Source organism: Cynocephalus volans, chromosome 10, assembly GCF_027409185.1.
Source record: "Cynocephalus volans isolate mCynVol1 chromosome 10, mCynVol1.pri, whole genome shotgun sequence".
Classification (NCBI taxonomy): domain Eukaryota; kingdom Metazoa; phylum Chordata; class Mammalia; order Dermoptera; family Cynocephalidae; genus Cynocephalus; species Cynocephalus volans.
In genome coordinates, this window is record NC_084469.1 from 6334660 (window position 1) to 6362538 (window position 27879).

General features: G+C 41.3%; 1 protein-coding gene and 1 pseudogene across 1 annotated transcript; one reads left to right on the forward strand and one right to left on the reverse strand.

The window, feature by feature from the left end:
• Positions 1–912: 912 nt before the first annotated feature.
• Positions 913–27445, forward strand: KPNB1 (karyopherin subunit beta 1). The gene is made up of 22 exons (XM_063111723.1): positions 913–1300; positions 1404–1462; positions 3584–3766; positions 6916–7116; positions 8163–8315; positions 9758–9817; positions 10365–10454; positions 10816–10926; positions 11985–12086; positions 13608–13832; positions 14678–14869; positions 15644–15774; positions 16758–16905; positions 17770–17841; positions 19058–19202; positions 20242–20324; positions 20850–20957; positions 21333–21476; positions 21582–21687; positions 22358–22472; positions 23007–23168; positions 24390–27445. Coding segments are annotated over exons 1-22 (2631 nt in total). The 5' UTR covers positions 913–1260; the 3' UTR covers positions 24391–27445.
• Positions 23674–23991, reverse strand: LOC134389441 (large ribosomal subunit protein eL42-like; annotated as a pseudogene).
• Positions 27446–27879: the final 434 nt, after the last annotated feature.

The window sequence follows — 27879 nt, forward strand, 5'->3', positions numbered from 1 at the left end:
TAGCCCACCCTTAAATAAGTTAGGCCTTATAACAGCACAGGTATCAAACCCTATAAATAAGCCTGCGGGGAGTCCTTGGAGGGGAAGCTGCGTGTAGGGCCAAGGGTAGTCAGGGGCGCTTGAGCCCAGTCCTGACCCTGCCACTATCCGGCTGTGTGACCTGAGATAAGTTCCATACCCTCTCCAGGCTTCGGTTTCCACAGCTGCACACTGAAAGTTGAACCACATGGTCTTCAAGGTTCTACCCGGCCGAGAGCCTAGTACCGAGTAGACTCAGCCATTAAAGCAGCTTCCCGTGGGCGCGGTGCAGGACTTTAACCGTCCCCCCTCCCCCGATCAGGCCCGCGAAACCCTCACCCTACACGCCCCTCGGAGGGATGGCGCTTTCCCAACCGCAGGCCGAGCGGCCAAACACAGCTCCGCCCTTTTCCGGGGGCATCCCATGGTGCCCTGCGCTGGGCTGCAAAAGCGGCCGGGCGCCTCCCGCCTTTCTGCGCCCCGACCCCGAACTCTTCTCCCCAGTTCTCCCGGGCGCCCTATCCTATCAAAGTCTAGGAGCCCAGCCAATCACGCAGGTTCTAAACCTTGCCTTCAGTCTGCCCTCCTCCCAGCGCTCAGCAGGTCTGAGCTCAAGGCCTTTACCGGCCCAGCCCAATCAGCAGCCGGCTCTCGCCTGCCCCACCCCAACCTCCCTTCCCTCGGCCAATCCGCGCGCCCCATCCCGCTGCCCGCCCAGCCAACCCGGGCCTTGAAACCAACAGGCAAATTGGCACAGGGCGGCCCTTCAACGCTGACCGCCTGGCCAATTGGAGGTTCCGCGTGGCCACGGCGGCAGCCAATCACCGTGGAGCGCGGTGCCGCCGCGGAGAGGTCCGGCCCGGATATCCCTCCGCCTTCCTCCCGCCCTCTCTCTCTCCCCGCGAGCCGCCGTTCACTTACTGCCTCCCTTCCTTCTTTCTCCCTCCGCCACCCGAGCACCAGCCGCGCTCTGAGCTGCCCCCGGGGTCCCTCCCCTGCCGTCAGAGGAGCAGCTGCCGCGGCCGCCAGCAACACATTAGGAGGGAGGAAGGAAAGGAAGAGTGAAGGAGGGGAGCCCGTGCGACTACCCAGAGGGAGCGGTGAATGGGCCTGTGGTGACCCCCGCCCCCCACCCCACCCTCCCTTCCCACCCGACCCCCAACCCCCATCCCCAGTTCGAGCCGCCGCCCGAGAGGCCGGACCGCCGCCTTAGGAGGAGTCACCGCTGTCGCCACCTCCGCCATGGAGCTGATCACCATCCTCGAGAAGACCGTGTCTCCGGGTAGGACGCGGGGGCCGGGGTTGGGCTGAGGCGATTGGAGATGGGGGAGGGGGAGCCCCGGCCCCTCTGACCCTGCTCCCTTTCCCACTTTCCCTCCGCCCAGATCGGCTGGAACTGGAAGCGGCCCAGAAGTTCCTGGAGCGTGCAGCCGTGGAGAACCTGGTGCGTGCCGCTCCGCCGCGCCCCATCCCGCCGCGCCCCCATCCCCTGCGTGCGGGGCCTTCCCGCCCTCCCGGAGGCCCAGGCCTTGGGAACCCACCCGCCCCAGCCCGTCCCCCTCCCCCCCCACACCCGGTCCAACCTAACCCCGCCATCGGGAAGCCGGTGGGTGTGTCCCGCCCCAGGGCCCGTGGCTGGCCAATGGCGCGGCGCGCCGGGGTGGCTGCCGCCCAATTGCCGTGCTGCCTGAGGGCGGCGGTGCAGCGGGAGGGAGAAAGAGGGAGGGAAAGGAAGTTAGGTTGTGCGGCGCTGCGTGTTCAGCAAGGGTGGGGGTGGGGGAGCCGGGCCTAGGGGCCATGTGGACGCTCCGAGCCCGGCTGCCCGCCCTGTTCTGACCGCGGCCGGCCTCTCCTTCCTGTCCCGTTGCCCCTATGGCTCTCTCCACCTACTTCCACTCTTCGCTTTCTTATCTCCCTTGATCTGCGCTCATGGCCAGGCCTCGCACCCGACTGCCTCTGAGCCCATTCCCACTAATATTTTTCCCTCCTGCCCGATTATTCCTGTTTTGGGGGTATTTTTTTATTTTTTACCTCGATGATTAGAGACCTTATCACTAGGGATCTGCACACAGACAACAGATTGAGGCTTATCCTTGAGATCGGGCCTGTTTCCTGGTAAAATCATAGAGGAAAGTTTTTCATATTTCCAAATTGAATGGGTACAGAGAAAATGAAGACAAGTCCACTAGAGACTGGATCCATGTATAAAATTGTGGGATGAATTGGTTAAAACAGCCTGGGTGGCAGTTATGTCTCTTTTTGGTGTCCCTCTTCTTTTGGGGGGATGGGGAGCAGAGAGAAGGGTGGATGATACTTGTCTTCTTTAAAGGTAATAGATAATAAGTCTAAATAACGCTGGAACCGAATGGGTTCCTTTGTGTTATCTAGGCAAAATAATGTCAACACCAAAGTGACAGTGTATTTTATACATACTGCCTTTGAATGATTTTTTTTGTTGTTCTTATATGAGATAGGTTTTACTACTAACCTTTTTTGTTCTTAACTTTCCCTGGAAGAGATTTTTTTCACTAGTATGGACTGATAACTTCCATTTAGGGTATATTCCAGTTCCTGCTTTTCCTAATTTGCAAGAAGCCTTTTATCTTATTCCTAACATTCCTTCCATTCTTTAGTGGTACATAATTAATAAAACTTTTTAAGAATTATCCTCTGCTGTGATTGCAGAACTTGTTAGCGGTAAGAAAATATCTGCTTTTGGCTTTTCTTGCTAACTTTGCTGTTTGGACGGGCTATTTTTGGTAGGGGGAGAGGAGTGGGGTGTATATGTTAAAATTTTTAAACAAAGGGAGTAGCTTTTGGAACGTGTGTGCTGCAAAAGATTGAGCATGCTCTTCAGGGATCCTCTGTTTGGTCCAAAATGTATTGACTATTAAATATAAAATATAAAATATAAAATAATTTTTCTTAGAACTACTTGCGTTGATATTTTTGTCTTTTCAATTTTTTTCTATTTCTAAATATTTGTCATCATTTTTCCTTATAAGTCTGCTTTTTTCACTTTCTCTTTTTCTGAACACCCACAACTAAAATATAGAGGACTAGGCCCTTAAGTCTGTTTTAGGCTTATCTGGAGGTGTTTCCTCTCTTATAAAAGATTACTTGCTTCCATGAGATCAAAAGCCACCCAGAATATCATTCTTTTTTTACTAAGGTTTTTTAAATTTAGAGAAACACTTTACTTTTTACCTTGTCATAACATTCATTCATTCAACAAATATTTATTGATTACCAGACATTGTTCTAGGTGCTTGGGACAATGAAGTGTCCCAATTGCTTTAATCCCAGGGATGTAATGTGAAGATTTGGGTGCTAAGAATGATCTTGATAGGAAAATCTGTAATTCCTCAGTAAGAGCTAGGCTGCATGAGAAGATGGGTGACTGCCTCACATACTAAGTAATGTTTTTATAGGAGTCTTAAAGTAGATATTTTTTCCTGAGACATTTGTGATACTTCCTAAAAAATTAAGTGTTATTTTCCCCCAGTGGTTTGGTACTCACTAAGCTATCCTCAATTGTTGAAATTCCCAAATAATGTCTTAACAGCCCACTTTCCTTGTGGAACTGTCCAGAGTGCTGGCAAATCCAGGAAACAGTCAGGTTGCCAGAGTTGCAGCTGGTCTACAAATCAAGAACTCTTTGACATCTAAAGATCCAGATATCAAGGCACAATATCAGCAGAGGTGGCTTGCTATTGATGCTAATGCTCGACGGGAAGTCAAGAATTATGTAAGTAACTTTTGTCTCCTTTTGGTCATATTGCCTAGGGAACAAGAAACATTATCATCATTTCTTTTGTCATTTGCATGGGATAGAGCTGACAATATGATAGGTTTCTGGCACCTAAATTTTACTTGAAGATAAAAATTGTATTTGATTTAAATCTTCTTTCTCAATTTAGCATATTCATTCCCATCGATGGATTGTAATTCCTTTCAGATGCCAAAAGTAGGCTGCAGCAGTTTGGAAAACTTTAATTAGATGCCAGAATTTTAAAATCTCTTTGTTGAATTGGAGAGGTGTACAAATTGGTGCTGTAAATCAGAATCACTTAGGGAATTTGTTGATAATGTGTATTTCCAAACTCTGCAGAGATTCTGGTTTGGTAGATCTGGAGTGAAGATGGGGGATACTTTTTAAACTGTCTCCCCAAGTGATTCTTCCCCAGTCAGCCAGCTCCTAGGTCTTGTTGAACTTCTGCTGTAGATAATTCTCATTCTTCGATGGTTTAGGCATGGCACTGTGGAGTCAGAAGGAGAATTAAAATATCTTGGGCCTTTCATAGGAGTATGAAAAATAGGAATATGACGTGAATGGTGCTTTTATCTCCTTAGAAAGTTATGAAAAACTTCCTTCAGAAACACCTGGCTTTTTTTCCAAGGCATATAAAGAACGGGATGATAAATTTTGAGGAAAATTGAATATCCTTTGCTGCTTTGCATTATGGAATTCTTGTGACTTTCTTGTTGAATTAGAAACCCATAATTCTAGCTGAAGCAACAGATTCAGAATATATGGACAGATTTTTTTTTTTAAGTTAATGAAGTTCTTTAGTGGTCTGCCTTATATGGATAGGGCACAAAGGGTAGTAAGTTAAACAGATCGGTGCAGTCATCACTTTGGTGTCTGAGGAGAAACCAGTGGGGGATTCCTACTTGTGTACTTGGGCAGGTCATAGTTAATGCACAGCATATTCACTATTTCCTGGTTCTAAATATCAGCATTAGGTAAATCAGTGTCTCTTAAAGCAACAACTTCTCTTTTTAGTTGTGTACTTCCTTCCATCTTCAGTCTTGCATGGAGGTACCCATGAGAGGGAACTAGGTTATGGAAGCTGACTGATTTTGAATCTTCTTTGAAATATGTAAAGCTGTTTCTATCCACATTGGGTCTGCTTGTGTAGTAACATTTTAATCCTCTTCTCAGCTTTTACCTAAGTGTATTCCATCACTGGAAATCTTTTTTTTTTTTTGTCTTTTTCGTGACTGGCACTCAGCCAGTGAGCGCACTGGCCATTCCCATATAGGATCCGAACCCGCGGCGGGAGCGTTGCAGCGCTCCCAGCGCCGCACTCTCCCGAGTGCACCACGGCTCGGCCCCCATCACTGGAAATCGTGATGCTTATAGTGCCTGTTCAGTTTCTTGTTTTCCTGAAATTAAATTAATTTAAGTAAATGAGGTAAGATGTGATTGAAACAGTAATTGACCTATTTTTTGGCAGATCACTCTTAACCCCAAATTTTTTAAAAATATGCGTAAGAATTTGTGTAGGTATGGTTGAGCCTTTGTGCATGAAAAAAAAGCAGTTACCTTGGCCTCTTCGCCTTTCATAGTATATCTGATAATACTGTCAGTGCTGGTGGTCATTTCTTTTTTGAAGTCTGGATACTGGGGCAAAATTGAGGTAGTTTCTTATTCTTATTTCTGATAATTGAGTGTTATTATTAGGCTCACCCCTAGTTTAAAAAAAAACTTCCGGTACTCTCAGGAGTTGGACATTTGTAGCCTCTAAATCACCTCAAGTAATATTAATGAAGGGTCTTCTAAAAGCAACTTAAAGGAGAAAAAAGGTAAAGATAGAATTGGATTCAGTATGTTCCACATGTATACTGGGAGACGGTGTAGTATAGGATAAAGACACCCTGGACTGGAACTTTAATCAGACTTGGATTAGTACCCATTCAGCCCCTGATTTTCTGGACAATTCACCTTATTTTCCCCTCTCGCTACCTCATGTCTTTGCCATACAGTTTTTGGTAAAGTCCATTCTAGTTTTTCTAGTCCTAGAGCTGTTAGGAGTGGGGGCATGGGCGGGGATGATGGTACATTGTATAAGGGGGAAAGATGAGGAGTTCATTATTAGCTACTAGATACAAAGCAGGATATGAAGTGACCTGATCCAGTCAGCAGAGCTGGCCTGTATATCTGGCAGCTATTCTTTGTCCTGTGTTCATGCCAGGAACAGTTAACTGTTTGCTTTTGAGTGGACTGGTGATTCTTACTGAGTTCATTGACTGAATTAGCTGATCATGGTAATGATTAACTCTTTGTCAATTGTGGCTTCATCCTTTATCTGAACCTGTGCTTTTACCCTTTACATAAATAAATGCTTGTGTGGTTACCATTTCAAATGAGACGTGTTAAATGACAAGTGGATCTTGTTTTAATTGGCATATTTAAGTAGTTCTTGGTACCTGTTGATGGTAGAGAGAGCAGTTCGTTGATTTTTGGGCAAACAACCAATCCTTTCAGATTGCAGGTTAAGTAAGGATTAATTCTTAGGTGTTGGTAACATCAGTAACTTTGTTTCTGCATTTAGTCATGTTATTACTTGACCAAGGACTTTCTATGTTAGTGAGAGTGCTGGGTTGTCAGTGACCAGAAAGAGGAAGGTTTGTTTCACATTTCATGAGTGAGAAGATCTCTTCCTTTACTCAGGTTAGACAGTGATCTACTGTGAATCAGTGTCACCTGAATGCCCCAGAGTTAGCCTCATCCTAATGTCTCAAACTCTGTCCACAAAACAAGCTGTGAGCATCTTTTCCTTTTACCACCAGCAAGGAGCTTGGAAAATGAATTTCCTCTTGCCTTTTAATGCTACCTTCCCTTCTAACTGCTACTTTCCTACCGTATGTTGAGTGTTGAAGTAGGGTGTGTGGTTTTGGAAGCAAAATGATACTTGGTTTTGTTTCTAGGTTCTGGGGGCAGTGTTGATTGTGCTGGTGTTAGTACTGAGGCTGTTTTGTTTTTTGTTTTTTTTTTCCTTTGACAGCCTTTTCTTCGTAATAGAATAGAATTCAGAGACACCAATATAAGAGATGTGGTAGGCAAAATGTAGTCAAAAATATTAGAAATTGATATCTTTTTTCTTTTGGCAGGTTTTGCAGACTTTGGGCACAGAAACTTACCGGCCTAGTTCTGCCTCGCAGTGTGTGGCTGGTATTGCTTGTGCAGAGATCCCAGTAAACCAGTGGCCAGAACTCATTCCTCAGCTGGTGGCCAATGTCACAAACCCCAACAGTACAGAACATATGAAAGAATCAACATTGGAAGCTATTGGTTACATTTGCCAAGATATAGTAAGTGCTTATCTAATGTAGTTATCTAATTTATATTCCTCTAATTCCCTCTAGCTGTGACTTGTGTGGTTTTAGTATTACTCATCAAATCATGAAGAAAATCAAGCTACTACAGAGTGTTTTGAAAGGACTGCTTTATTTAATTTAGAACTCCATTTTAGTTAATTTATCTGCACTTTGTTAATCATACTCTAAAGTAAAGAAACAAGGTCACAAACTCAAAATGGAAATCTATATGTTTGGAGAAGCTTAGATTGCAGACTTTTAAAATGAGGGTATTCTCATTTTGGAGCATCCCTGACCTGATCCCTTTTCTTAAGATCCTCAATGTACCATGAATGCTGTGGTGCTTTTTCATTTACTACATTACAGAAAGCTTTGCCCATTTTTGCTGTAGTTGGTTCATTACTTTTTTTTGGTATTTATTTTGGTTTTTGTTTTTGGTGGCTGGCTGAACCCTGGGCCTTGGTGTTACCAACACCATGCTCTAACCAACTGAGTTAACCGGTCAGCCACTTGTAGTTGGAGCCACAAGACAGCATTTTGGATGCAGCCCTCCTAGGACGAATGTTGTTGATAAGGTTACCACTTTTGGTGTCTGTTTTTTCTTTTCTTGGTGTCTTTTTTGATATGTAGACTTTAGGAATCAGAGAAACCCACAGCATTTGACCTGGAGTTAGACTCGCTAGATGTTATACTCAGGTGGTGATCCTTGGCTCTCAAATATTCTGAAGCTTTACTTCATTTGATACAAATGGCCTGGAAAAAGCCACCAGTCTGACATCTCCATTTGCACAGAAGGGAGGAAAAGCCAATATTACTTCATGCCCAAAGTCATTATGCTAAGAAGTCAGAGATAAAGTTGATGAGTTTAACTTGTTTCAGTTCAGTTTTGGGATATTTTGCAGGTGGTTTGCAGTGTAGTCGCTAAATGGAAATTGTGTAAAAAGTCATGATACTTGCTTGAGTGGATTTTACAGTTAAAAGGACTGCTGATTAGTCATGAGCTGGTTGTTATATTCATTGCATTTCTCTGCTTGTTTCAGGACCCAGAGCAGCTACAGGATAAATCCAATGAGATTCTGACTGCCATAATCCAGGGGATGAGGAAAGAAGAGCCTAGTAATAATGTGAAGCTAGCTGCTACGAATGCACTCCTGAACTCATTAGAGTTCACCAAAGCAAACTTTGATAAAGAGGTAAGTTTCTTTTGACAAAAAGGTATAGGATCAGAAGGTGAGGAATGAAAGAGTTAATTAAAAGTTTGTTTTTGTTTTTTGTCTTTTTTAAAAAGTTTATGTTTTAGAAAGTACCACCTTGTTTAGAAGTATTCATTTCCTTTCTGGTTGAGATTTATGTTGTATGAGATAAGACGTTTGCCATTTCTCATTAAGCTCTTAGAAATAATGTGATCTAAAGTGTTTCTAAGTTTAGGTTTTTCCAAAATCTGGGAATATTTTGGGATTTAAAAAAAAATTATAGCAGTTGAGCTGTTTCATACCGTCTTAGGAAGGTGCTTTTGAAAAACTAGAAATGTTTTGCCTGAGAACGTTTCCCCCTTTTATTATTTATTGATTTATTGATTGATTGTGTGATAAAATATACATAACATAAGATTTACCGTCTTGATCATTTTTAAGTGTACAGTTAAGTTGTATTCGCATTGCTGTGGAACCAATCTCCAGAACTTTTTCATCTTTCAAAACTGAAACACTGAACTGTTGTTCATTGAACAACAGTTCCCCATTTCTCCCTCCTCTAACTGCTGGCAATAACCACGTTACTTTCTGTTTCTGAGTTCTACTACTCTAGATAGCTCATGTAGATGGAATTGTACAATATTTGTCTTTTTGTGACTGGCTTATTTCGCTTAGCATGTCCTCAAGGTTTATCCATGTTTCTGTGTTGTATCATGTGTCAAAATTTCCTATTTTGGGGGGTGGCTGGCCATTATGGGAATCTGAACCCATAGTGGAATTCCAGAAGTGGAATTCCTGGATTATATGGTCTGAAAGTATTTTGTATATGTTTATTGACACTTTAGCTAGGCTTTTTGCCAATTCTTGGCCTTAAAAGTGGGGAGGTCTGCGAAGCTGTAGCAAACCACAATTCTAACACAGCGTTTTCAAAACTTCTAGATTTCAGAAGATTTAGGAAGGTAGCAATAAAGTTTATTACTCTTCTCATTTTCTCACCACATTTCATGTGGATTTGCTACCTTCCAGAAAACATTTTTTCTCTGAAATAAGGCCGATGTTTTAAATTCCCTTACATTTTAAATACAAGGAAACTGATTTTTCTGTATGTAGCTTTTTTTCTTAACCTGACCATTTTTATTTAAATCTTGTGACCTACATTTTCCTGTCTACTTCTTCCCTGAAGTCTTGTTAGTGAAGGCCATTTTGAAGATTAAAAGATTAGGGACCTCCTTAGAGGGGGCTGGTCATATAACAGACATGGGGTAAACTCTTGATAGCCTTTGTAGTGCCATTACTGTCTAAAGGAAAAGTTGCGTGGTTGTGCCAGCATTGTGTGGGGTCCTGAGGGTGAATGAGAGGTTTTTCTTGTAGAGAGAGTCTAGAAATCTTCATATGTATGGTTTATGCTCTCTTAATTCTTTTTATCTTTATTCTTCCTGCAGTCCGAAAGGCACTTTATTATGCAGGTGGTCTGTGAAGCCACACAGTGTCCAGATACGAGGGTGAGTATCAGGTCATGTGAAAAATCTGTCTGTCTTACGTCTTTCCTAGGAAATGCCAACTCTAACATAGAGTTTTAAATATTGGGAATCAGTTGACTTCAGAAATAAGGCTTGGCTGATTTGCTAATAAGAAAATATGAAGTTTTCTCCAACATGTTAGATAAGAGAGAAAAATCATACTTGGAAAGTTAACTTAATGAAGGTTGCCATCTCTTAAGAAAGGTTTAAGGGAGAAATGATTTTTTGATTAGCTTTGCTACTTTATTGCCGTATATTATTCAAGTGATTGTTTTCATCTGTAGCCATTGAAACAGGTTTACTAGTGCTGTAACCTAAACCTGACCCTTTGAGCAAAAAAGAGAAGGAATGGAAAAATAAATAGGGATAATGAAAAATTGACAGGAGAAATTGAATTTGGGGGAAATGATAACATTACCCATGTATACCTCAGTTAATCCTTTAGATTAATTACTGACCCATTTCCGTGAATGTACCTTTGTCAGATTGCATTATTATTTTTGGTAAACAAATCTGCTTTTCATAAAAGGTACGAGTGGCTGCTTTACAGAATCTAGTGAAGATAATGTCCTTGTATTATCAGTACATGGAGACATATATGGGTCCCGCTCTTTTTGCAGTAAGTATTTCTATTTTATGTGATTTGAACTTGTAGCTAATTGCAGAGCCCATCATTCTTAGTTGCTGTTTCATCAGTTCTGTAATTTTTTACTTAATATTATGAAATCAAGGAAATTCCTTGAGTCTGAATGTCATATTTAAGCTCATAGATGATATGCCAAGAAAACTTGTGCTATCTTTGTGCTGGTAAAAAGAGTGTATTTTGAAAATCTGTTCCCTGTTCCTACCTTTCATTTCAGACCTAGCTTTTATAAATTATATTTTTGAAATTTAAATGTCTGTGGTTGGGGGTGGGGGTGTGGTCTCACTTGAGTCAGTACTTGTTTGGATTCTGGGATGTCATCCTTTTTTTTCTTAAGATCACAATTGAAGCAATGAAAAGTGACATTGATGAGGTGGCCCTACAAGGGATAGAATTCTGGTCCAATGTCTGTGATGAAGAAATGGATTTGGCCATTGAGGCTTCGGAGGTGAGCCTGGGAGGAGCGTTGGTGTAGGGGGAGAGCTGTTTTTCTGACTGGGCCTTGGGGCATATCTCATTTGTGGATATTATTATTCTGGGAAAGCTTTATTCTCACTGAGCTTAGAGGGTATCTCCATTTGTAGAGATTTTGATTTTTCCTTTAGCCCAAGCCCCTCGTGGAGACAGATCTGTAATGAGGCATCTCATGTTTTTGCCCATTATCAGTCTGGCATGATTTATTGTAAATACTGATATTAGTGCTGTGAACACAAGGGGGCAGCAGGCTGTTACAGTTTACTAAGGTGACACCTGATGCTGAATTATTTTATTTTGAAGTCGTACTGCAAGCCCGGGTTGTATAGTTGATAGTCTGCTAACTCTGGTGAAGGAATCAGATATGGGGATATGGGAAAAGGGTAATTCTGTACTCAGAATCTTTGTTTTTGTGGGTTTTCTTTTTCTTTTTCTCTTTTTATTTTGGTGGCTGGCTGGTAAGGGGATCCAAACCCCTGACCTTGATGTTACAGTACCATGCTCTAACCAGCTGAGCTAACCAGCCAGCCCCAGTATTTAGAATCTTTGAGTTCAAGTTTTCTTTCCAAACTTTTTGGCCTTTATGCACTTCAGAAAACGTAAATCTTATTTTTGGCATCCTTATGTAAACTTGGTGTCCTTTGATCCACAGAACACTTAGATGTCAGGTTGTTCATATGAATCGAGCTTGTGAAAAAAGAATGTAAGCTGGCCAGTTAGCTTAGTTGGTTAGAGGATAGTACAGATAAGTTTGGGGTTTGATCCCTGTACTGGCCAGCAAAAAGAAAAGAAAAGAAAACAAAGAATGTAATTTTTAAGGTTTCTTTGTTCCTTTAAGGTAGGTTGTATCTATGGCCTAAAGGAATTTCATTGAAGTGGACCCAATAATGAGCACCTCCAAAGATCACTATGAATGTTGCCATTTACCCCCATATATTTCTGTAAATTAGATGCCTGGGCAGCTCTCATTTATGCCTGTAGTGTCACAGCTGGTTTGTTTTTATCTAGCATTTGCTTTATGTTCCTTCTTAGGCAGCTGAACAAGGACGGCCCCCTGAGCACACCAGCAAGTTTTATGCCAAGGGAGCACTACAGTACCTGGTTCCAATCCTCACACAGACACTAACTAAGCAGGTGAGTTACAGCTAGGTAAGTTGTGAAACCTTCTTAAAGGGTGGGTTGGTTTGCTGTGGAACAGCTTCTGTGGAGGAATTTGGCAGCCCATCAACTGTTTGATGTTCTGTTGTAGATGACTCAGGAACAGCTGAGCTGGATCTGTAATCTACCCTAGGCTCTGAGTTGTTTGTGAAAGAGAATTGGGTCTGAACATCTCAGATGGGTCTTGATCAGAACAAGCCACATGCTGTGATTTCCTGAGTGCTGCATTGTTTAAACCAACAGAAGAGTTAGAAGTTGCAGTAAAGGAAGTTCGAGAGGGGAGATTGCTAGTTTTAGGCCATTCAAATGTCTGTTCTGATATTTGGGATATTTTTGTGGGTTCACAGGATATACATCTTTGTGAAATGCTGATGAGGTTGCATATGGGTTATTCAGATCCTAAAGGACTCCAACGCATGAAAGAAACTCTTCTGATCTTTCAAGATCATTAACATTAATTATTACTATTCAGGACAAAATAAAGTGACAAGACTTCATGAAGATGTGGGTCTGATGAGGAAATAGAGAAGTTCTATAACAAATGTGTTTTGGTTGCCATTGTTCTCTTTTGACTTTATTTATCACAGTTTTTCTTGGTATGATGTTTGGGAAGTTTCTTTCTGTCACCTCATCTTATCTGGTGCATGTGAAATATTAGCAAAGAGCTGGCAGTGCTCTGAGGAAACTGCTGGTAGCTTTCAGCAGTGCAAAATTTCTTTGTACACAGGAATATAATTGTTTTTAGGGATGTACATGACTTTCAATATAGCAGTCTCAAAAGAGTTATGTTTGGTTTGAAATGGACTAGGTGTTCCCATAAATTTTCATCATGTCTTTGTTTTACAGTTGCTGACTTTTGTCTTTAGACTTCGTGTTTTGCTTTTGTGTATTTTTGTTGTGCTTTTCTCATTTGGGAATGAATTGTTCTTTATGTGTATAATTTCCTGAAACTGTGTGGGCAACCTGCCTTAAATTACTGTGGTGTGAATGGCCGCAATAAGGAAGACATACCTTGGATTCCAATTTAAGAGGAGATCTCAGTGGAATCTTTTCTTTTGTGCACTTTTTATTGAAATATGACAATTACTAGCACCCCAAAAGCCTCTTTCATGTCTTCTTCCCAGTCATCAACTACCTTACTTTCCTGACCTTTAAATCCATTGATTAACGTCAGTTGATTTTTGAAGTGTATATAACTAGAATCATGTAACAGACTCTTGTTGTGCCGTTACCTCAACATGTTTGAGATTCATCCTTGTTGCATGTAGTTGGAGTTTGTTCATTCTCATTGTTACTAGGTAGAATCTTCTCCGTCTGCATCTTGTTTAACAAAGACTATGGTGAAATGAATCTTTTGTGGAAGAGATAAAATGTAAAGGTTTTATATTTTATTTACTTCCCTGAAGCTTAAGTCCTAAAGCATTTGAGAGTAGTCAGAGGACCCCGTATGAGTTAAATTGATTCTTTGAACAAACTAGTGCCATGTTCCTTCACCAGGATGAAAATGATGATGATGATGACTGGAACCCCTGCAAAGCAGCAGGGGTGTGCCTCATGCTTCTGGCCACCTGCTGTGAAGATGACATTGTCCCACATGTCCTCCCCTTCATTAAAGAACACATCAAGAACCCGGATTGGCGGTACCGGGATGCTGCGGTAATGGCTTTTGGCTGTATCTTGGAAGGACCAGAGCCCAATCAGCTCAAACCACTGGTTATACAGGTAAAGCTGAGGGAGTTTTGGAGTGGAAAGTGGGATATTTATTGAAAGTATGACTTTATTTTTAAAAACAAAACTGTAAATAGCCATCCACAAACTTATTTCTAGATAATTTGCTGTCAATGAGGGTAAAATATGTTTCTTAACTTTTTAAAAAAATTACACATAAGTCATATGACCCAGAAACTTGAAAAATCCAGAAAAGGCCAAAAAGAAAAAGTCACCTTTAATCCCTTTGCCCAGGGATAACACCCTCAACTTGGTATTTATCCTTGCAGCTTTTTTCTGTTTGCAAGTGTGTGCAGCAGGATGGAGTTCTCACTATGAAATTGTCTTATAATTTGTTTTTCCATGTAATGCTATATCATAAACATTGCCCAATAATTTTTAATGTTGGGATTATTTCATCCTTTGGATACAGTGACATTTATATAACGAAAACCCTATGGAAATGTGTTTATTTGCTATTATAATAACACAAGAGTCCACTGTAATTGAGTTTACTGCATATAAAACTCTTTCAGGACATAGCCAGATGCCATCATAACTGCCATCATAACCTGGGATCTCTACCTGAGTTATTCAGCACAAATTGCTAAAAGCATTCACACCAAACTCTATAGAACTCTATATTGGGATTTGGTGAAGACAGTAGGACTTTTTCACATTTCAGTTTACTTACTTTTATTGTTTTGATAAATATTTCACAAGCATGTCTTTTATAATTACAAAAGCATCTTGTGATGTTTTGAGTTAAAACCCATCTGTCATTATTTTCTATTCCGAGGCAACAGTCAGTGTGGGTTTTAATCTTTGTTTTGCTTTGCTAATAACTGTTGTATTTTCAGGCTATGCCCACCCTAATAGAATTGATGAAGGACCCCAGTGTAGTTGTTCGAGATACAACTGCATGGACTGTGGGCAGAATTTGTGAACTGCTGCCTGAAGCTGCCATCAATGATGTCTACTTGGCTCCCTTGCTGCAGTGTCTGATTGAGGGCCTCAGTGCTGAACCCAGAGTGGCTTCAAATGTGTGCTGGGTAAGGTATTTTCTTCCTGGTGAGAAAAGGAGCTTGCCTGAGCCATTGGCAGGAGAGTAGGAGGTGTGGGAGAGAAATGGATCTGCCTCACTGGAAGGTTTTTCTGAATAGTATCTCCTTTCTAATTTCTTCGATAAAAATGTGGGGGAGATGCCAACTGCAGGAGCCAGTGGGAGCTGTTGACTCATGGTAATGATTCCCAGACCAGTTAGAACAGTCATGGTAACCAGCAGAGAAACTATCTGGACTCAGTTTTCTTTCTTGGGTTGCTTGGGGACAAGAAGTTGTGAATAAGAGAGTTGTTGGTTATAAGAAGTACCATTGCTGAGAATGGGACAAGAGGAAAGGAAGTTAGGCAGTCTAAGATCTGAGTCAGTACAGGCTATGTTTATTAGGGACCTTTGGGGCATGTGAGGGAGGAAATTCAAATAAGGAAGAAGTGGGGCTAAAATAGTCTTTCTGTGAATGGGAAGAGAAGTAGTGAAATGGTAAGCATTCGTAGTACATGAAAGTACTCTGCTCCTTAGAGAGTTGTGGGCAGATTATCAGACAAGACAGAAAATATAAATAAATACATATTTAATTTTAAAGATACCTGTAAAATGTTAAGTTGTCTTGCGATGACCTTGACAGAAAAAGTTGGAGGTTCACTTAGCATTGACTTACTCTTAGGTCAATTGGAGAGGAAATATTGCCCAAGGTATTTTAAGGAAAAATGACATAATCCTGGGTTGGAATTCTTTTCAGTACTAATATTAAATGTGTGTGTTTCAGGCTTTCTCCAGTCTGGCTGAAGCTGCTTACGAAGCTGCGGATGTAGCTGATGATCAAGAAGAACCAGCTACCTATTGCCTATCTTCTTCATTCGAACTCATTGTTCAGAAACTTTTGGAGACTACAGACAGGTAGCTGACATTCCACAGAAATGGGGGATGTCTTTGCATCCAAGCTGTTGCCTTCTGTATGGAGGATATCTAGTCTAATCATAGAAACACAGTGAGACAGGATAAGACTTTGTCTGTGCAATCTGGAGGAATTAAGAGTTTTGTAGTAGATGATTGTTTGTTTAAATAGAAGAGAGGAAGAAACAAAGAAATATAGACTGTGCCTACCGTAGAATTGTTCAGTTTACAATTAAAGTTGGAAAACAGTCTCAATTCTCTACTTCCTTTTACAGAGTAATTGATCTAGAGAGGTTCCTTCCTTTTGCAATGTTGACAGTTAACAGGAGAATTTGATTACGGTATAAGAGAAATGGTAACGCTCATTATGAATTTAACTACCACATCAAATCATTAGCTGCCATTTATGATACTGGATGAAGAACTTGGCATTAAATACAGTTGGTTTATGAATGAGCTTTTGAGGTGTAGTTTAAAGAATTATAAGTGGGGGACAACCTTTAATTGTTTGTGTTTTGTGTGAGCTGTACCTAAAGCCATGAGCAGAGTAGACTGTTAGGGGGTTGGGCATAATATCTTCCATGCTTAACTAGGTCATCTCCACTCCTTTGTTTGAGATTGTATATAAAGATATCTCTTGCAGATGATTTAAGAAAATTGGGGTATGTTCATAGCTATTCAGGCAACCTCTTGAGTTGTCCACATGGGTTCTTTACCACTTCAAACCAATTTTTCCCCCTAAAATTGTAGCCCATTTCCAAAAGGGCCATTCTAAATGTTAACCAAGTATGAAGACTAATGGAATTAGCCATTGCCTCAAAGGGCTTTTGAAAATATGGTTCCTGGATATAGTGCTGTCAAACCAGGTCTGCAACCATATCAGTTTCTGGTCTCTTATTTTTGGTGAGACAGTGTCTACATTATAACAACTTACCTGTCCTTTCTCCTCAGTTGAGGCTTTAAGATTTTACTGTGTGTTCTTTCAGACCTGATGGACACCAGAACAACCTGAGGAGTTCTGCATATGAGTCTCTAATGGAAATTGTGAAAAACAGTGCCAAGGATTGTTACCCTGCAGTTCAGAAAACTACTTTGGTCATCATGGAACGACTTCAACAGGTGCTTCAGATGGAGGTGAGACTTAGAATGCCCCTGGCTGTTGGTGTCAGTGGGGTAGTACTTCTGACATAGAACTATGTTCAAGAGTTGTATTAGTCCATTTTGTGTTGCTATAACAGAATACCTGAAACTGGGTGATTTATAAAGAAAAACATTTATTGCTTACAGTTTCTGAGGCTAGGAAGTCCAAAGTCCACGTGATGGTGGTGGTGACAATGACCCAGGGGTCTCACATTGCAAGATGGTGGAAGCAGAGAGAGAGAGAGAGACAGACTCTCCTCTTTTAAAGCCCTCAGAACCATGCCCCTGACCACCATTTTTAATCCACTCACTACTGCAGGGTCCTACAATCCAATCACCTCTTTAAGGCTCCACCTTTCAATTAGCATAATAGGATTTCCCACCCTCTTAACAGTCACAGTGGGGGCCAAGTTTCTAAAACATAAAACTTGGTAGACAGTTCAAGCTTCAATAGTTTTGGGGGGACATAATTCAATCCACTACAAGACTGTTCTCTCTTTTTGGTGTTTAAGAATATGTTTTCTCAGAAAGATAGAAGGCCTATACAGAAAACATTGCAACTTAACACTCGCATTGCTTGTCACAATTTACTCGTACATGTGTTATGCTATATACATTATGTGTGTTTTTTATTTACTTTCCTACATTAACATTAGTAAAGATTATTTGTTTATTTATTTATCTTGGGCAGCTAGCTGATATAGGGATCCAAACCTGTGACCTTGGTGTTACAAGGCTGTGCTGTAACCAACTGAGCTAACTGGCCAGCCTGTAAAGATTATTTAATGGTCCTGGCAGCCCCCAGTACAAGTCCAAGTTTTTTCTTTAGAACATGATGTTTTCTTCTTTTCCTTGTAGTCACATATCCAGAGCACATCCGATAGGATTCAGTTCAATGACCTTCAGTCTTTACTTTGTGCAACTCTTCAGGTATGATGGTTCCTTATCACTTTTTATAGCTCCAGGGATGGAAACCAGTATCTCAGTATGACAAGTTCATGAACACAAGGAACTCTGAAATGGTGTAGATGATGGTGATCAGAATCTGTTTTCAGAAGGCCTTGGTCTGTGACTAATTGGGAGAGAAATTTCCTGCCTTTCCTGTCTGTCCAGAAAGATCCAAATAGTTTTATGCACAGTGTAGGGAGGGAAACTACTCAGTGTGTGACGGTCCCCCCTAGCTGTACAGCTAGTTTGTGTTGGTAGCTTTTCGTGTAGGGGTTTTCATTAAGTTGTCCAAGCCCAGTTCAGTCAGATTCAGTTCCCCAGCTGTGGTTCACTTGGCTTAAAATACAGCCTTGAATTTCTACCATCATCTTTTGAAACATTTGTTGTTGGAAGCTTTATCATTTACATCATTTGTTCACAGTAAACTCCTTTTCTGAGGAGAAACTGGGAAAACTAAAATGTCATTCTTCACTCATGCAGTGAATGAGTAGCTTTCCTACCAGAGAACAGGAAAACCCTGGAACTTCTTGTCTGAAGTTTAAATTGGTACTGGGTTTTATAATTCAGTGACACTAGGTTATCTTACCCATGAACTCACTTCTCTTTTTACCACAAACTTATTTTTTAAAGTATTTTATGAGGTCTTTCTCATCAGACAAAATACAGAGATGATTTGGTGATATTAGTTGAAGCAAACAAGAGTAAGGTGGGAGGTGTGTATTAAGTTGGGAGAAGTTAGGTTGTCTTCATCAAGACTGTTTATCAACCATTATCTGCAGATGTGTTAGGATACAGCAATGGTTGCTTTTTTTTGTTTCCTTTATGAGGAAGAACTCTAATATGACATGACTTTCTTTAAAGGTGAAATAATTTAACTAATTTCAGTAAGACTGGAGTAGGAAAGCTACTGACAGGGATTTGTTGGACAGTTAGACATAAATGAAATGCAGAGGAGATGACTTTCTACATCATGGAGGATTATCTCCTGTTCTGAATTTAAAACAGAAGATGTTAAAATCAGTGTTTTATTGCTGATGATGTCAAAGTTCTTGAGCATAAAAAGTGTATTTGGCCTTTCCAAAGTGGGGGAATTGGGGGCAGGGGAATCAAGGGACTTAATTGATTTTAAAAAGAAAAGGTATAGGGTTCTGTGGAGGGTTTGGAATCAACAGGTCCTGAACTCTTGTTCATTTCACAGAATGTTCTCCGGAAAGTGCAACATCAAGATGCTTTGCAGATTTCTGATGTGGTCATGGCTTCCCTGTTAAGGATGTTCCAAAGCACAGCTGGGTCTGGGGGCGTGCAGGAGGATGCCCTGATGGCAGTTAGCACACTGGTGGAAGGTCAGTGATTGGTAATCAGGCTGGGAATGTCTTTAGAATGCAGGAGTTTCAGTGGCCTTGAAGAATATTTGACTGCAGAAAGCATAGTCTTTTTACTGGGGATCTTGTGTTCATCACGTTCCTTCTCCTGAAACTTAACTTGCTTTATTGAGGTTTGGCTTCTGTCAAGGATGGAGGAAACAAAAGTTTGTTTCCTTTCCTGGCAATTGGTACCTGCTGGTTCAGGTTGTAATGCTTTGGACTCAGGTTGACACATTGTGGTGCCTGGTATGGGATGGAATGAAACACTGAGTGAGTTCTAGGAATTAATTGGTTTTCTGATTGTTACTTATCTGACTATGCAGGATTGCTTTGGGGAAACCATACCTGACTTAAGACTCTTTGAAGGACCATTAAGAGCACATTAAAGAGCACTTTAGAAACCTGAAATGTTTCTTCAGGGGTGACCTGAGACTTGTTACCTGAGGACCACTCTCCTGCAGACCAGACCTATTTCTGGCATAAAGAGCCTGTATCCAACTGGTCAGGCAACATGTGACCACCCTGAAATGGCAGGGAAGTTAATTTTGGCTCCTGGAGTGGCTAGGTTGGATCTGAAGCCCAGTGCTGCTTTTCTTGGCTGTGGCTTGTTAAGCTGTTGATGGGATTGCCTAAGGACCCTGTTTCGAAGCTGGCCTCCAGAGAGCACATGTTACAATCAGATGAAGGGGTGAACAAGAGGCAGTATTGCTGGCTCAGCTAATTCACAACCTTAACATTGAGGGCCATACCACTTTGTTGTTTCAGCCAGAGTAAAATCCCATTCTGTGGAGGGTTGGCATTGTCTCTAAGTCATAAGAATGAGGCTCTTGCAGCAGTTATAAATTTGGCTTATGTACAACAGCCACATCAATGTCTTCATGGTGAATTCAGTAGTTTACTGCACACTCCACCCAACCTACTGAGTGGAATGAATACATTTTGGGAGAGCTAGGATGGTTATTTTTGCTCATCTCTGATATACAGTGGTTCCATTAGCTGATAGTTTATTTCATTACAGTTTTGGGTGGTGAATTCCTCAAGTACATGGAGGCCTTTAAACCCTTCCTGGGTATTGGATTGAAAAATTATGCTGAGTACCAGGTAGGATATGCTTTTCAAAATGATATATTTCTCATTTGTACCTGATAGTCACATTAGTATAGACAAAATCAGGTTCCTATAACCTAGATATTTTTTTCCTGTGCATTGTCCTAAAAGTTGAGCTACTTTATTTATTGCCTGAGCATCTGAACTGGAAGTAGTTAGTGAAACACAGGATATTGGGTGTACCAGATAAGGGAGCACAAGATGACTGTTTGCCTAGACTGTACTGATGCAAGGGCAGCTATAAAGTTATGCTGTCAGCACCCTGAAAAGCAAGGCTTCTGCCACCACCATCCCTGGTGAATTTCATCTTTTCTGTCCTTTCCTAATGATACTTCGGATAGTCCTAGTTCTCTTCCTGCCATATTAGTTTTTAAAATTAATCTCAGCAGAAGGAGGAGAATGTTTTCTTCTTGAACTCTAGGTTCAAGTGGTAAAGGACCAGCAGCTAAGTTAAAATAATGCCTTATCCCTGCAGACAGTCTTTTCGGTTAGGGAGATTATTTCCTTGATTCTTTGCAGGTTTGTTTGGCAGCTGTGGGCTTAGTGGGAGACTTATGCCGTGCCCTGCAATCCAACATCATACCTTTCTGTGATGAGGTGATGCAGCTGCTACTCGAGAACTTGGGGGTGAGTGTCTACACACAATCCAGTTAACCAGTTGTAAAGACAGAGTTAAACATCAAGATATGTGACAGGGATCTGTAAGTTCCCAGAATGTTGGATGTGGGCTTATGAAGAAGGAAATTGTTTATTTTCACAGATGATTCTAACAAGTCAGTTGACTCTGAAGCTTCAGTCTCCTTGTATGTAAAGAGGGAACAACAGTACCTGTGCTAGCTTAGTTAGAATTGATGTGGCACAAATGGGAAAGGTTTTATAAGCTATAAAGAGACATCCAGATATTTAAAATTAGTAGTTGCTTATCACAAATGAAAGTTTCTTGAGTCTTTGGTCCAAACAAATTTTGACTTTTTATTAATTTGCTTTTTTTTTCCTTGTCAGAACGAGAATGTCCACAGGTCTGTGAAGCCACAGATTCTGTCAGTGTTTGGTGATATTGCCCTTGCTATTGGTGGAGAGTTTAAAAAATACCTAGAAGTTGTATTGAATACTCTTCAGCAGGCCTCCCAAGCCCAAGTGGACAAGGTAAGCTTAAAGCTGACTTGCTCTGATCAGAGGAGAGGGGTTGTTGACAAACATACAACTAAAGGTGATCAATATGATGGAGATTCTACTCTTTGTCTCTTACAGTCAGACTATGACATGGTGGATTATCTGAATGAGCTAAGGGAAGGCTGCTTGGAAGCCTATACTGGAATCGTCCAAGGATTGAAGGGAGATCAGGAGAACGTACACCGTTGAGTATTCAACCCAGTTCCTTTAGTCCACTGACCCGTGTGCACTTAGCTGAATGGACTGTGTCATTTTGTAGCTCACTTGTGAACTAGCATCTGAGGAGAGCAGGGGGAGCAGTGCCCTAATGAAGAGGGTGGCTTCAGGGGTAGGCTGTAGGCTTCATTATTTCTGCTCGCCCTTCCTTTGCTTCTTTGGCTCACATTTCTTGAGCATTGCAAGGGATGCGATTCAGCAAGGCTTTTGGAAAAACTACAGCAGAAATGCTGGTGCTTTCTGTGCCAACCATGAGTGACAGTTGTTGAGGCGAATTCCTCCACCCCATATCCCCTGAGATTGGAGTATTGGGGAATCAGAGTTCTATCACCTGATATTTCTATTACTGACTGGGAAAATATCTGTACTCTGCCCCCTTTGACATCAGTGGCTCAGAGGGAAGAGTTCCATTTGTTTCTTCTATATTATATCTGCTTATAGGAAGAGGAATATTTATCTCTTCTGTTGACTTGAAGGATGAAATCTTAATCTGAGGAAGAATACTTTAATATACTATATGCAACTGGTTATCTAGCTTGAACCTTGTTTATAGGAGTAGAATAGTTGTAAATTTTGAAAAAGGGTGTAGTCCTGCCAAATGTGGGATGACCTCATCAGACTTTCTCTTTCTTTTATAGCGGATGTGATGCTGGTACAGCCCAGAGTAGAATTTATTCTGTCTTTCATTGACCACATTGCTGGAGATGAAGATCATACAGATGGAGTAGTAGCTTGTGCTGCTGGACTGATAGGGTAAGCTATACCCTGATTCCAATAGCTGAATATGGAAAATGAGAACACATGTAGTAAAGAATTTTGAGAGTAACATGGATGTTAATAACCCACTACTTTGGCACAGAGGAGATTTCTTTGTAGAGCCCATAGTGTCCTGTCTTGAGTGCTAACAAATGATAATTCATCTCCAGGTGTCTGTGATTTCTCCCTATCAGACTCTGGTTTTGTTCAGCAAATTGCCTCTGTTTAGTGTCTGGTTTTCTGAGGCATCACTAGAAAAAAGAACATTGGTCTTGAGCTCAAAGACCTAGATTCTGGTGCTGATTTTTACCATGAATTAACTAATATTGGGTAGTCATTCTACCCACTTTAGACCTATTTTGTTCTCATTTGTTGAGGGCAAATGTTAGCTTTGTCTCTGAAATCTCTTCCAACTTGAAAAAGTAGGTGAATGCTGAGAAACCCATAGCTAGCTTAGTGATGATCTGGAAGGCTCAAAACATACTGGTGCGAGGCCAGGAGCTCATTCTCACGTGTGTTTGTTTTGCACAGGGATTTATGTACAGCATTTGGGAAGGATGTACTGAAATTAGTAGAAGCTAGGCCAATGATCCATGAACTGTTAACTGAAGGACGGAGATCGAAGACTAACAAAGCAAAAACCCTTGCTACGTGGGCAACAAAAGAACTGAGGAAACTGAAGAACCAAGCTTGGTAAGAGCCTTTCTCCGCTATCCTCTCTCTTCTGCTTTCTTGGGAGGAGAGGTACATTTTCTTTAGGCTGTTCTGACAAGGGCTGGCTGTTGGTATTTTGTTTGTATTCTGGTGTAAGTATGTCTGAGCCAGGCCTTTGTTCCTCAGCCTTGTACTAGTGGAAGAGTCAGGCAGCCTCAATCTCTCCTTGAGCCAAATATTTGATTCCTCCTGGTGATGGAGAAGAGAACTTACATAACTGGAATTCACTGAAATTCCCAAAACATTTTGGACCCTAATAAGACCATCAGTAATGGCATTTTTCCATAATTTTCTTCTACTTTTTATTCCCTTCCTGATGCCTGCTTCTTTCTTTGTTTCTTTGTTTCTTTTCTTTTTTTTTTTTTTTTTTTGGCCCCACAAGGGAAACTTTATTGATGGCTCTAGTTTATTTCCTCCCAAAAGATCAAATGAAGTGAACATAAACTCAAGATTTTATTGTCTTCATAGTAAAACAAGATGAAGCTTAGAACTGGATCACCTGGCCTTTCACTCTGTCTTTTCATAGTTCAAAATGCTTACATTTCTTAATAGCCAGCATTCTCGTAGATCTGCAGTTAGGCTCGACATACTCAAGCCTCAGCATAATCTTCTTTGTAGTTTTAGACTTTTTCTGGAAAATCAGCTTAGTTTGCCCACCATAGCCACTCTGCTTCCTGTCATAATGCCGCTTTCCCTGGGCATATAGAGAACCCTTGCCCTTCTTGTACTCTGTCACTTTTTGGGGTCAGTGCTGGCCACACTTTTTCCAGAAAGTCCGGCAAGTGTTAGGAATGTTCACCATGTTTACGGGAACCCTATCAGCACGAAAAGAGAGCACCCTCATTCTTTGCTGCTGTGCTTTTAGACATTGCATAGTCCTACAGAAGATATCTGAAGTCAAATTTGTCTGACTCCTTTGAAATGTTTTTTTTTCCTTTCAACTAGTCAGTTATCTCACTCCACAGATCTCAATAAAATTGGCTCTTTTGAGTTTTATCCGTTGAATTTCCCTCCCACCCTCTGGTGTGGGTGCTAATGAGAGCAGGCTGTTGGCACACAGGAAGAGAAGAAATATCAGTCTTTGAAAAACTGACAAATTCAGTTCAGGCCTAGGAGCACATAGTTGGAGTCGGAGAGTTATTTGGCTCTACTGGGTTTATGTGATCTCAAAGATTGACCCTTTTTTCCATCTGTTTTTAGATCTGTTACCATTGGGATGATAACCTGAGACCCCCACTGGAAATCTCCAATCTTTTGAAAAACCTGGAAGTGAGGAGTGTGCACGGATGCTGAATGTTTGGGAATGAGAGGATGAGTGAGTGAGGCTTGAAAACACACCACATTGAAAATCCTGCCACAGCAGCAGCCGCAGCCGCCAACAGCAGCGCTGTTAGTGAGCTAAGTAAGCACTGACTTCGTAGGAAACCATAACATCGGCCATCTTGGAAAAGAGAGAAACGATGGATTTACTTGCTTTTTAAAAAAAAAAAAAAAGCTGTCTCTTCCCAGGAGAGGCTAGACTAGCTTTTCTGTCTTTTGGCCGGTGCAGAGTGGAATGACTGGTTTGGGAGAGAAGTAGGGACTGGGTTCAGCTGTGGTGCTTTGTTGTAAAAGGCAGCCTGGCCTTTGCTACTGAGGAGAAAGATGCAGCCTGGGTCTCAAGCCCACCTTCGCTGTACCTTTGCCACACGGCACTGTATATGTGCCGGCTAGAAGGAGGGTGAGGGATTCTTACAGTCTGAGAATGAGTGCGTGTGAGTGAGGCGGTATCCACATTCTCAACTTCGAGTCATTGCAGTTTCTTTTTCCCGGAAAACAAGGGGTTAGATGTTGCATTTCATAAAACTAACCGAAGTTCTGTCTACTGATGCAGCACAAGAGATGTGTTTAAAAAAAAAGGAAAGACGCTTTTTAGGTTTTGTTTTTTGTTTTTGTAATTATCCTAGGGAAAACACTGACGAATGGTCAGAGCTCCTATCGTGATCTTTTCATCAAGGCGCCTTTCCTAATAATATGGTTCAACTGTGAATGTAGAAGTTGGGGGGGAGGGGGGAGACAGAAAACTCTGGAGTTAGAGGATATAGAAAAATAAAAAGTACAATTGTTACAAATAAAGAATGCAGACTTCAAAAACAAAAAAGCCACAGCCCAACAAACCAAAATTTAAATGCTCAGAATTGGCAGCACAAAAGAAAAGCTCTCTCCTGACTTGTATTGTGGCCGTCTGAACGCCCCCAGAAAATTGTGCCAAAGAGTTTAGAAAACAGAAAAATAAAAGTAAATACACACACACACACAACAGCAAACTTCAGGTAACTATTTTGGATTGCAAATGAGGATAAACTTAATGTTCAAACTATCTGATAAAATAACCATTTGGAAACTGCTTGGCCTTCTGTTCTCTTATTTGATTGACTACAATGCGGTGTTGGTCTCTTGCTGCACTTCAAAACCAACTAACCAACAAAACGAATATATGTAAGTGTGTGTGTATATATACACATACACGCTAATTAGAAGCCTTGTGATGAAAATGGCACTTGAAAAAGGTTTTATTTTTCCACTGAAGTTGAAGATTAGTAAAACGGTGTCAAACATTCCCCTGGTCACACGCTTTAATATTTTTTTTTAAGAGTGATGTGCTGTAATTACCAGAAATCAGACAATTATTTTCCCTTTTACAAGGGAACAGGGCACCCTGAATTTTAGAATCTTTCAGCAATAAGAAGAGATGTCGGTGAACTTTGATCCCCTTATGGTTTTGCAGTTAATAGGAATTTTTGCTGGCGTTTTTGAATACGCTGCTGTCAGAAAAACCAAGGAAGTTGTTTAAATGCTTCTTGGTATTTGGAGGACTAAAAAACAAAGACCCTCATTCCCACTTTCATTTTCATTCTAGCAAAAAGTATGGGCTTATGTTTTTTTCCATCTCTTTGCATTTTCCCCTCCCTGTGCAAGCCTTCCATTCATAAGTGGGATTGGCTCGGTTTTGCCCATCCGTATGGCAGCATCTCTAATTAGCTCTTGTACAGGGTATCAGATATTGTGCCTTTTGGTGCCAGGTTCAAAGTCAAGTGCCGATCTATGAACCAGTGTACAAAAAAAAAAAAAAAAAACCCAGGTGTTTGAAGGAGAGACGCTCCATTGTGAATAGAGTTTACAACAGCTCCTAAGCCCTATTAAGAAGAGGCCTGGTCCTCTAATGCCTTGTTTCCATTTAGTTGTTCATTGAGGGACAGGATGATATACTAACCATTCCTGATAGTAGATAGGGTTGGGTCAGGGCTTAGGGAGGGGGCAGAAATATTGGGGAGAGAAAAAATCTGATCATTCCTCAGTGCTACCCATTTCTGTCCTGTGTGGGCTGCTTAGCTAGACAGCAGGAGAATAAAGTACACCGAGAACCATAATGAAAAAAACCTTCCGTGTGTTTTGTTCCAGGGAAGCAGTTGACAAGTGCTGTTATTAATGCTTTCTCCCAGATCCATTCAGTAATGGAACGGAGGAAAATGGCCTGGTTGGACTGTGGTCTTGGTGCCTTGCAGTTGTTCTGCACTGGTTATGCATTTAATCCTCCCTCTTTTCTAGTTACCTTTGGCTAGTGGATTTTCCATAGTCTAGGTATTTGTTCTTAAATCAATTGTACCACCTAAGGCAACTGAATGCAAAATGCATTCTGTCCACTCACTATCTGGGCCTTCCCCACCCTAGTCTTGGCACATTCCTTCAAGAATGTAGTTACCGTCTGCTTGGGAAGATGTCAGTGCAAATGTGAAGAAAGTGGGCATCGGACTAGGCTTTGGTTTGCCACAAGTGGCAGCTGCCTATATCAATTACATTTGTTAATTTTGCTTTTCATTTTTTCCAGTTCCCCTCAGCCCCCCCTCTGTTGAAATGTTGAAATTTTAGCTGTCAGAGGCAACTGTAATATTGCCTTAGGGACTTGTGGAGGAAGGGAGGGGAGTTGCTCAGTGTAGTGTTTTAACTTTCAGAACCAGGCAATCTATTTACTCTTACTATTTAAGAAGTGTGTTAGTCCGACTTTAAGAGAAATCCAAACTCCATCAGCTTTTGATAGCATCTTGGTTTTTGAAACAACTTCAATCTGTAATTGGCATTCAAAATGCCCTTGGCATGCCAGTCTGTGTGATGGCAGTAAAGACCTGTTAAAACACTTGAGCCCAACTTTATTAACCAAAACTGATACCACCACCTTTATCTTCTAAATAAAGTCCGCTTTATTTTTATTTTCAACATTTTGCTGCTTCATTTTTTGTTCAGATGGTGTCACCTCCGTGGAGGTGGAATGAGTGGTGTGAAAGGAGCAAGTGTGTGGTGACAGATGTGTGTGTGTGTGTTGGTGAATGAAGAACACGTGTCTTAAAGACGGACTCCACACGGTGTCACGTGAAGTGAATGAAAAACAATTCCCCGTGAAGGAGGTAGGGAAAAGGTACCCCATTGAATAGGTTTCCTGTTTGGAGAGAGTGATTCTGAAGAAGTACTAGAGATTGTCCTCTCGTGCCTATTTTTCAGACTAATGATCTGGTTAGTTGGCTCATCCACAAACTTAGTTTGCATCATTTTTTTTTTTTTTTTTTGGCAGCTGGCCGGTATGGGGATCCAAACCCTTGACCTTGGTGTTATAGCACTACACTAAACAACTGAGCTAAATGGCCAGCCCTCTAAT

Excerpts from the sequence above, each read along its gene's own strand:
- KPNB1 (XM_063111723.1), top strand. The coding sequence starts at position 1,261 with ATGGAGCTGATCACCATCCTCGAGAAGACCGTGTCTCCGG. Across the intron at positions 10,455-10,815 it reads TGGGTCCCGCTCTTTTTGCA|ATCACAATTGAAGCAATGAA; the intron begins GTAAGTATTTCT and ends TTTTTTCTTAAG. Across the intron at positions 20,325-20,849 it reads AAAATTATGCTGAGTACCAG|GTTTGTTTGGCAGCTGTGGG; the intron begins GTAGGATATGCT and ends GATTCTTTGCAG.